General features: G+C 32.8%; 1 protein-coding gene across 1 annotated transcript; it reads right to left on the bottom strand.

Annotated features, from left to right (window-relative positions):
• Positions 1 to 519: 519 nt before the first annotated feature.
• Positions 520 to 1,689, bottom strand: LOC114076871 (agamous-like MADS-box protein AGL80). The gene is made up of 2 exons (XM_027916567.1): positions 1,227 to 1,689; positions 520 to 707 (listed from the first exon to the last, which is right to left on the bottom strand). Exons 1-2 carry the CDS (start codon positions 1,687 to 1,689, stop codon positions 520 to 522), a joined length of 651 nt encoding a protein of 216 aa, XP_027772368.1.
• Positions 1,690 to 11,347: the final 9,658 nt, after the last annotated feature.

The following is an 11,347-nucleotide window of genomic DNA, read 5'->3' as shown; positions in this document are numbered from 1 at the left end:
ACAAACATAAATGAGTTTGAATTCAATATTATGATACATAGAGTAATATAAATTGATATAATCTTTTTTAATATAAATATTAAATAGGTTTTCTTGATAATTTTCATTAACTTTTAAGTTCATTTTCAATCTAAGATGTGATATTAATTCACAATGAAAGGTTTTAGAATGAAAATTTGATCAATATGTAAATTGATTTTTAAGAATTTTGAAGTGTAAGAGGTCATATGTGGAAACCATACTAATAACAACATTTAAAAAATAATAATAAAAGTGCAAATATATAAGTGAGTATCGATTATATTTATAAATAGACCATATATTAAATTAGTGAAATGACAAACTTTGAAAAAAGCAGAAAAGACGGACACATAAAATAAGGATAAATAAAAGAGATGTAGAGAGTACTATGGCAGAACTTAAACATGAAAACATGTAAAAACACAAATAATCCACGCGAACAGCCAGTACATATAAAATAATACTACTTAAAAGAGATAGATACTGGTCCTAAAGTCTTTAGGTATTGTTGGTATGATTCGGATCTTGAGAATTAATGTTGTGTAATGATGGATCCTCTAATAAAGTCACTACATCATCGTTATTCCAATTTAGTAACTCAGATAATTGAGGACTCTGTGGACTGTTAGTTGTATAGTTTTGGTGGTTATTAATTGGCATGGATGAACCCATTGGGGAGAGATCAGCTGAAGGATCCATTTGCGGTGTTAGTGAAGTACATAGTGGAGGAGCTATCATTGGTGAAGGCATAAGTGAAGACATTATTGTTGAAGTCATTGAGACGTCCATTCCAGGATTTCCTCTAGCCGCTTGTTGAGGTATTGTAGAAACTAAGTTTGGAACAATTGAAGGAAATATGTATGAAGAAAATAAAGGGGAAGGATTAATCTGCGAAGTGTTCATAAGAGGAACCATCTTAATGGGAGTCCTCGAAGGATCTGCTAGATGAAGCATTTGTTGGGTTACTTTGGGAGAAGCAGATAAAGGAACTGTTGTTGGAGCCACATTAGGTACAAATGGAGGAGTCTTCGTCTTGTCAAAGTTGATTCCACCATGAACCATCGATGGAGACTCTAGAGGATTCATCGGTAGTAAAGAACTAGCAGGGGCCAATAGTGTAGCCTTTGTCCCCCCAGAGTTGGTCCCACCAATTATTATTGATTCAACAATGGGTTGAGGGACATTTATTGTACAAACTTCTTCACCATTCATTGCTTTACGTATCTGCATTATGTTTTTCTTGATCACATAACTCAGATCATTGAAGTAGTAAGGATCCATGTTAGGGGAAACATCTTTTCCTTTTGTAACTTCATACATGTCATTTGTAATTTCCTTGAGCCTATTTTGCTTCCTTACCTTTAGTAGTTTTTTCTCGATCTTCTCGATTCGTTTTTTGGTGAACTCTTCTCTTGTCACCATATCTTTTGATTTTTCCAACGTTGGCAACTCTTTAAACTTTATAAAGGTGTTGATTGCAGCACTATAATTTGGAAATATCGTAGGTTCATTGTTGTAAGGACTATCAATAACAACAGCAATTTCAACATCGCAAAGAGTGCTCAGTTCATGAGCTTTTTTCAAGAACCCTTTTTCTCTTTTCTTGTATGAAACTTTTCTATCAGATTCATTTTCAATCAAAGATAATATTACTTTATTTCTAGGCATGGCTAAAGAGGAGGATAAATGTGTTTGTTCAAAATTTAATTTGCTATTGTTGTCCTTGGATTGATTCCAATTTATAGGAAAAAATGGCCTTGGATTGACTCAAATTTATTGGAAAAAATAGACTGTAAAAATTTTAATAGTTTGAATTAGAAAATTCCTAGTTGTAAATAACAATTTTGGAAAAAAAAGAAATGAAAGTGTATTAAATAAAAATATTAGATGTTATTATTGAAATATATGCAGTTTATGGCTCTAGTCTTATTCTGGCCAATTTCTTGAGTCAAACTTTTCTTATTAGGAAAAAACTTAGTGTGATTCTAATCTTAGTGGTACCCGCAAAAGATGGTCATAGAATTATAACAAATTTATTTTCTTACTCATTTCCTTGATTAAGAAAGTAAAAAAAATATGTATATATAGTTTTTGTTGTGGGTGTACATAACTAAAAATCTAGTGTATACTTTCAATCTTGACTAAGAATATTGAAATATCAATTTCGACGATATTTGATTATGCTGAAAATAACTAATTTAATGGTTAATATTTCTAAATATAAATATTTATTAAATATTAAATGGCATTATCTCAAATGTTATAATTATTGCAGCGCTTATAAAAATTCACTACTATTTTTTCCAATTTATGAAGAAATCATATTCAATAAAAACTATATGCTATTTCTCAAATATGTTAAGAACTAAATTATACTTAAATATATTTCTTTTAATGTTCGATACACCAACCTGTCAGTCACCTCACATTAGAAAAAATTCTTATTTAGTTTAAGGCAAATCAATATGAAATAATTGCATAAAGTGTTGACCAGAATAAGGTGTTTACACATAGTGATCAGATATTAAGAGAAATTTTATTAATTCCTCCACTACATTTTATGTGACGCCTTTTGACCTGATACTTTATTTAAGAAAAATAGACAGACTTTGAAACTTGTGGTCTAAATAATCCTTAGATATTTGTGTTGCTGAAAATCATCTCTCTCTCTCTTTATACACACACAACCCTTAAGTGTCGTGGCCATTGAAAAATAGATTTTTTTTAAAAAAAAATTACAAAATATAGATTTGCCAAAATAGAAAAACAAAGAAACGTTAATGCCTAATGGTCGTTAAACATTATAAAATTTATGGGTTCAATTTAATATTTATGTAAATGTCATTATTTTCTTAATTTTTATTTATGGAAATAGTAGTAGTAATTCCTAAAATATAGGTAACTGTTAAAAATGTAAGATTAAATACTTTATAACATAATATCAGGATCTTGAAAACGATAATCTTATATAGAGATTGTTAGGGGAACATACCTGATGAGGAAGACATCGTCACTGAGAAAAGCAAAAGCGTTAATTGTAAATTGATTTCTACCTCCTTGCCCTAACTTTATGTTATCACAACCATCAACGATGGAATTATTGTAGAGAATGTCTGATAAACCCTAATGGGTGGACGGAGGACCAATTTATAGGGGTTATGATTTAATCTGGTACGTCAATCAAGTAACCAATGTACGGACGAGATCTATTCCTTATTAAATAATATATATGGTCTTAATTGAATTAGAAGTAAACTTGGGCCATAAGTAAGAAATAATTAATGATAAGTAATAATAATTCTTACATTCTCCCACTTGGCTCAATGAATTAATGATAAGTAATAATAATTCTTACATTCTCCCACTTGGCTCAATGACCATATAAAATTAATATTTCATAAGTGTTAGTTGCACATAAAATAATTCTCTTTATAATGCCATCATACACCACAATATAACAAACTACTAATGTGAGTTATGACGGTGGTACATAAATTTTAAGTTATATACATCCTTCCATATTGTAATACTTGTAAAACGACTTAGGTGAAACTATATCCTTACATGTTTGTAATGAGGGTCTAAGGTACTAATATGGTTTATAATGTGGTAATGAGGTAGTGTCTAAATATTTAGGTGCATTGGAAGTCAAACGTCAAGGGACGACCAAGACGTTCGATGACTAGTCGGCTATATGCCTTATGTGTTTTTATGTTCTTATGTGTGTTTCATGAGCTTAAGAGGTATTTTATGAGTAATAATAGTGTTTATAGGCAGCATGTTAAGTTTCATGAAGTTTGGAGGTTAAACGTCCAAGAATGTCCATGACGTTCGAGAGATTTGCCTTGTAACGACCTTGTGTGTCTTAGCATGTTTCGTCAAGTAGTATGTGTTCATTTCTAATGAAATTGACGTGAGAGGTCCTAAACTCGTATATGAACATATTCGGCTTGAAACTGTCTGGGAAAACATCCTAAGGACCAACCAAGGGTCCTTGAGGAAGGACCCTTCACAAGAGCCTAAAGCTGTCAAACTAGCCCAACCTACGGTTGGAAATCAACGACCAGTAGGTCAGTCGACGCCGTAGGTTAGGGGAGTAGCTTTATACTTAGGTGTGGGAGGTTTCCATACCTTTGTACCAGTCTCTGACCCAAACGACGGACCAACAGGACAATCTGTTGGTTGGGTGACGTCCGTAGGTGACCAGGCGTCGATGGTGCATGCAATTCACCTGCTTCACTATTTATTGAAGGGGTGAACAAATTTACCTTACGTCTAAATCAATGTTTGGGCGGTTTCCTAAGGGTATATAGGTTTTTTAAGTAGGTTTATAAGTCCTAAACACCTAGATGAATTCATTATGCTAAAATCAAAATCAAAACCTCTAAAGATCTCTCTAGAACTACATTGAAGCTTGAAGGTTGATTTCTCCACCAATTTCTCTCAATTTTCGTGGATTAACATCACTTAAGGTATAATTTTTTCTCCTTGAAACTTCACTCATCATGGAGCCAATCTTCAAAGTGATTTTCAAAGACTTTCTCAAAAGATAGATTTCTAACTTGTGATCTAGCCATGGGTTCTTGCATAAAATGTTTTGAATCATTGAAAATTGATTGAAATTAATGTTAGTTTGATGATTTTAACCTAAAGTATTCATGAACCCATGCAAAACATAAACTCTTCAAATTGGCTATATTATGGGTGTTATTATCATGTCTCAATGCTTATGAATTCTAGTATAGTTTTCTTCAGGTTATTGAATGATGTAAGTATTTTATTTGACGTATAGACTGACTTAAATTGATATATATATATAGAATTGATTTAGATTCATTGAGTATTATGATTTTTGTAATGAATTGATGATCATGACCATGGGTAAGGGTCTTTTCGTATTGTATTGGACGATTTAGCTATGGATTGAAGTGGTGAGAATGGATTGGTGGTACGCTGCCCTAATTCTATTTATTTTATGTGAATTATTGAATTATGTTGTTATATGCTCCACTTATGGTGGCGGTGCTATGTGCTTTAATTGTGAATTATGTGGCCTCTTCGGCGTTACTTATGCATTATGATGATAATGGCCTTTAGGCATTACTCTATATATTATGATGGTTTGTGTAGTTGGTTTATATGAATTATGATCATATCTATGTACTTGTGAGTAATGTGAAAGTATGTGTTTCTTATATTGATATTAGATGATCATGTTAGACTATGACTATGTCCTTATGTCTGTAGCCTTAGAGTTTATGCATGAGTTTTCCTACTTGGTTATATGAGTCTTATGGTGGTTATATTGATGATATTATAGTAGTGGATTGGGTTACCTAAAGATGATGTTGGTTATCCCTATGTTCTTCTAGAATGATATGTTATATGTGAAGTATGTCGTGTCTTGTTTTGGTAGACTTTTGTCCCTTACTTGATAAATGTATAATGAGAATATGACTTCTCGACTTAGGATGCTAAATCCTCTTAGTCTTGTATATATGAATGACATGTGACCTTTGATGTTGCTATGGAGGTCCTTTGTGTGGAGCCTTCAACCTACTTGTAAGGTTATGATATCCTTTAGGTTGAAAGGCATAATGGTATCCTTCTTGTGTGAATGATGGACTTAAGGTTGGTTGGCTGGAACAACATGAAATCATCCTTAGGAAAATCATTAAGATATCCTGTTTACCATTGTAAGGCAAGCCTAGGGGACCTCTTTGGTAAGGTGAATGTGATTGGGTTATGAACTAGATATGAAACCTCTTCATGTACTCCTCTATTGAAATACTCTATGAGAACAAAGTCTAGTAACGAGTGAGTATGTCTAGGGGAGTATCTTTAGTTAAGCATGAGTCTAGAGTACAAAGAAACCCTTCATATTCCTTAGCCATGTGCCTTCATGGGATGTGTCTAAGTTCTACCATTGGCAAGTAGAACACCCTCCATAAAAGTAGGTTTCAACTCCAGATTCCATGCCTAGATACCATAGTATATGTCGGTTATTGCCTATTCTCATCATATGGGATACCCACTAGTGTTGGAGATGTTCTATAAAGTTTAGGTGGTGGTATGGGACGCTATCTTGACATTGCAATATAGGCTTTGAAGATGTTAGTGAGTGAGTCTGTAGGTCTTCTCCAAGACCATTACTTGAATGTCCTTATATGATGAATGTCTCTTAATTAACTAATGAATAAAATGACTTGAGTTGTACTTACCTAGAATATTTTAAGGGTTGTCTAGTCAAGGTGTGAAGGGAGCATAAGAATGATCATTTCTTCATGTCTTACCTAGGAAGTCTTAAGAATGACTCTAGATAGGAAAGTTGGTTGATATATTAGACATGATCTAAATTTATGTAGTCTTAAGGATTACTTAAGTAATCTTGGAGAGGCTGTATGGGCGTTCTCTTCTTGAATTGCTTAATTAAGTCTTTTGATAACCTTTGTGAGGAGAATGTCATATTATATATATGTTATTGTATGAAGTGAGAATGATCTTTACTCTTGATAGTCTAAAGGATCTCATGTTATGTGTTTTGGTGTAATGTCTGTGTATTTGTCTCATCATAGGTAGTCCTAAGGATCATTTAGGTGTGCTTAGAGAGGGTGTATGGGCGGAGTCTCTTTGTCTTACTTAAGTGAGTATTAGGATAACTTTTAGTGAGAGGATTGCATGCTAAATGGGTTCACTGTAATTAGAGCTGTCAATATGGGCTAGCCTACCCCATCCGTGTTAACCTATACATGCTTTGACATTTTACAGGTCAGGTCGGGCTAGCCGATTTTTTGTGTGTGTCAAAAAACGATCAGCTCAACCAACAACTACGTGGGTTACAGGCTTGACAGGCCAACTCACTTTTTTAAAAATTATATTTTTTTATAATTATTAAATTAAATTATAAATTATAATTTTCAAAATATTATCATAAATATCGACAAAATAATATTACATGATATTAATGTTACTAGTTAATTCAATCTACAAATAAAATTATTTTTTATAATATTTTTTAAGTTTATTTAAAATTAAAAGTATAAATATCTAATAGAAATATTAACCTAATTGTTTTGAGTTTGGACTCTCTTTAATTTTAAAATTTAATATTATATTATATTTTTAATTAATTTTTATTGGCCCACGTGCCGGCCCTACCGATATTTCTCAAGCCCCTCAAATCAGGAGACTTACTCAGGCCAAGATAAAAATCCCTTTTCTTAAATGGGCTCCAAATATCTTAGCCAACCCCTATTAAATCCGGGGTTAGGCCAGGCCGGCCCAACGGTCTTAGCCCATATTAACGACTCTAACTGTAATGATGGGTTTAGTTCAATGTAAGGTGACTTAGTTCACTGTAATATCCCCTAATGTTAGATAAAATGTTTATGTGATATCTTGTATGTTTTTAAGGGGTTTAATGTTGTTCTTATGCTTATACTATGACGTTTTAATAAAAAGAGCATATTTCCATAAAAATGTCCGTTTTCATGATTTTATGCATTAAGTCATACTTAGTACAAATATTTTGTACTAACTTCATACATTTTGTTATATCTAAAGGTGTAGGTGAAAGGTGAGAAGCGTCTTGAGGGAAAGCTTGGAATATAGTTATTGTTCAAGCAAGTTGAAGTATGTCCTCACTTGACTCGAGGGCATAATCGTCTTTAGCTTTCTTATTTCAAAGTATTGTAATAGACATTAGATTGTTATATTCGTATTGTATGGCCATGTCCCAAGTATTCTTGAGTCTAAGATTGGCATATATTGAGACTTAGTCTTTTCTATGATTTTTAATATGAAAGATGTTTTAAGATATTTCATGTGAAAAGTTTTAATTCCGCACTACTTTTCATACATGTATGCAATGAATGATGTCAAAAGGGCTTGTACAAAATCTCCAAGAGGTCAAGTATGCCGTGCCATGACCTAAGAATACCCTAACTTCTAGGGTATACATGCGGGTTGTGACACATATACTACTACTTTAGGAACTTGTCATACTAGGTCCATAAGATATAAAACATAACATTACGGTCCACAATAATATCTTATAGAGACTTATCTTATAATATCTCAAAACAATAATATATACACCATTATGAGAAGCAAGATATTCATTAATGTATATTAGAAACACATAATTTGAGCTTAGAGTATAAAAATATCATAAATGTTTCAATCATAAGTACAACCAAGACCCATTCTTTGAACATGATCTTTAAATATCTTTGGTTGTAAGCATTTTGTTAACGGATCTGCAATATTCTCAAGTAACACTCTTTGTTCTGAACTTCTTCCTTGATAGTAAAGTACTTTAATTCCATATGTTTGGCACCTTTGGAGTACTAATAATTCTTGGAGAAAATACTGCAACAGTATTATCACAATAAATTTTCAGCGTCTTGATAATGGTGTCGACAACCCCAAGTCCTGAAATAAAGTTTCGCCATCATAATGCATGAATTGTGGCTTCATAACATGCCACAAATTCTACTTCCATTGTGGATGTATGAAGATTGCTTAGAACTCTTCCACGATATTACTTCTTCAGCTAATAGGAACAAGTAACTAAATATAGATTTTCTAGTGTCAACACATCTAGCAAAATTTGAATCCGAACATCCAATAACTTTTAAGTGATTGGATCTCCTATACATCAGCATGTAATGCTTTGTTGCTTTCCGGTATCTTAAGATTTTCTTTGTCGCTTTTCAGTGATCAATTCCAGGATTTACATTGATATCTTCCTAACATTCCGACCGCAAAATTATTATCCGATCTTGTGCAAGTTTAAACATACATCAAACTTCTAACAATCGAAGAGTAAGGAATTGTTTCCATTTCTTTTTGTTCTACATCATATTTGGCATTGCATGAGATTAAATTTGTCCCCTTTTTTGATTATGAACTATTCGCTGAACAATTGTTCATACTAAATCTCTTTAGAACTCTTTCGATATAGCCCTTTTGAGACAGTCCCAATAATTCTTGTGATCCGTCACATAATATTTCTATTCCTATCACATAGGATGACTCACCCATGTCTTTCATTTCAAAGTTCATAGAGAGAAAATCTTTCGTCTCACGCAATATGCCTAAATCATTAGTAGCAAGTAAAATGTCATCAACATACAATACTAAAAATATGAACTTACTCCTACTGATCTTCTTTTATATGCAACGATCAACCGTAATTTCCTTAAATCCAAAATATGTTATGGTATCATTAAACTTTATATACCATTATCGTGGGGCTTGTTTGAGTCCATATATAGATTTCTTTATCTTACACACAATTTGATCTATCCCTTTAATTTTGAAACCATATGGTTGGTTAATATAAACATCCTCCCCGAGGTATCCATTAAGAAATGCAGTTTTCACATCCATTTGATGTAACTCTAAATCATAATGAGCTACCAAAACCAAAACAATTCTTGATGAGTCTTTCTTTGAGACTAGTAAAAAAGTCTCTTTATAATCAATGCCTTCATTTCGAGTGTATCCATTGACAATAAGTCTGACTTTGTATCATTCAATATTACCATTAGAATCGCGTTTTGTATTGAAAACATATCTACACCGATTCTTTTAGAACTTTTTGGTAATTAAACAAATCCCAGAATTCATTGTATTCAATTGATTTTTACTCTTTATTCATGGCATTAATCCATTTGTTAGACTCAATGCTTTTTATGGCCTGTGAAAATGAAAGCGGATCTTTATTAATTTCAATGTCAAAATCTGACTCTTGCAAATAAATCACATAATCATCTGAAATGTTCAATTTTCGTTCTCTTTGAGATTTTCTTAATGACACTGTTTGTGGTTCATTGCGTCAGATTCTTGCGAGTTAGTTCCTTTTGAAGTGTCTCATCCAAATATTGTTCAATATTGTTCAAAGTGTTCTTCAACAGGAGGAACATTTGTTGTTGGTGTGAGAGCAGGTACTTGTAAGGTAAATGAAAATATTTACCTTTACCTCATTAATTTCTTTGTCATTCAACACTCCCACTAACTTTACCATTCTCAATGAATTTTGCTTACCAGCTTCAATAATTCTCAAACTATGATTTGGAAAGTAAAACCTATTCCTTTTAGATTTCTCTGGATAACAAATAAAGTAATCACTTGCTGTTCGAGAATCTAATTTCTTTTCATGTGGATTATAAACTCTAACTTCCGCTTGATAACCCCAAAAATGCAGGTGTCTTAAATTAGGCTTTCTTTCCACCACAGTTCAAAAAGGGGTCTTTGGAGCTGCCTTACTAGGAATCTTGTTTAATTAATATACAACAGTTATAAGAGCATACATCCACAATGATTTGGGCAATGAGGAATTACTTATCATACTCCTAACCATATCCATAAGTGTTCGATTACACCTTTCTGTAACACCATTTTGTTGAGGTGTTCCTGGCATAGTATATTAAGAACATACGTCATGTTCTTCAACGAATTATGCAAATGAACCACGACATTGTCCCGATTCGTTATTGTAACAACCCTAAAAATGGATATGCTAAGTAATGCTTAATGTGTCTAGAATGACTGTGTCTAGAATGACAACGATTAGACCGGGTTCACACTGATTGATGCGCGTAGAACCAGACCTCAGAAACCTTGCTACATCCAAGACAACGAACTTGGGGATTTAGTTGAGCTAGGAAAGGTTGGGTCAAACCCTGTAGGGCTCTCGAATACGAAGATTTACTCGAAGGAGTCTTTACCGGACTTAAAAAGAGGAAATCTTCGGTTTGGAGGGTATAAGGATAAAGTGGTCTTTTTTCCAGGATGAGGGTAGTATCATAATTATCCTAAATATATATTTAATTATTTAATTAATAAGGTGGAGGGGCATTTTGTGGAGAGAGGGTCGAAATCGGGCTCTTGAAGTGACGTCTTGCTCCACCCGGGTTCGAACCTAGGTGGAAGCAATGAATTCAATTGTTTTTAATTTAAGTTGGTAAATTAATGTAATTAATTTATATTTATTAGTTATTATATGATTTAAAATAAAAGGAAATCAGATTTTTAATAATTAAATAAAACCTTATTTGACTAAGTCCTAAACTAGACTCCTAATCCTAAGAAAACTCTTCTCCCACATGCTCATCTCTCTCTCTCACGTCTCTATCACTCTCACTCATGATTCTCTCTTCCAAATAACTTCAAAAAACAGTAGGTAAACCAAAGTTCTTCTCACTTGAAGAACTTACAACGAAAATATAAGAAAACAAACGAAATCAATTACGTAGGCAAAGAGAAGTTTGTCCGTCGAGTTGGTGTTGACTTTGAGGGGATTTGGACGTAATTTTTAGAG

Source organism: Solanum pennellii, chromosome 4 (genome assembly GCF_001406875.1).
Source record: "Solanum pennellii chromosome 4, SPENNV200".
Classification (NCBI taxonomy): domain Eukaryota; kingdom Viridiplantae; phylum Streptophyta; class Magnoliopsida; order Solanales; family Solanaceae; genus Solanum; species Solanum pennellii.
Note: the sequence above shows the minus strand (reverse complement) of the source record. Positions and strands in the feature narration are given on the sequence as shown.

Excerpts from the sequence above, each read along its gene's own strand:
- LOC114076871 (XM_027916567.1), bottom strand. The coding sequence starts at position 1,689 with ATGCCTAGAAATAAAGTAATATTATCTTTGATTGAAAATGAATCTGAT. Across the intron at positions 708-1,226 it reads GATACGTAAAGCAATGAATG|CTGATCTCTCCCCAATGGGT; the intron begins GTGAAGAAGTTT and ends TGGATCCTTCAG.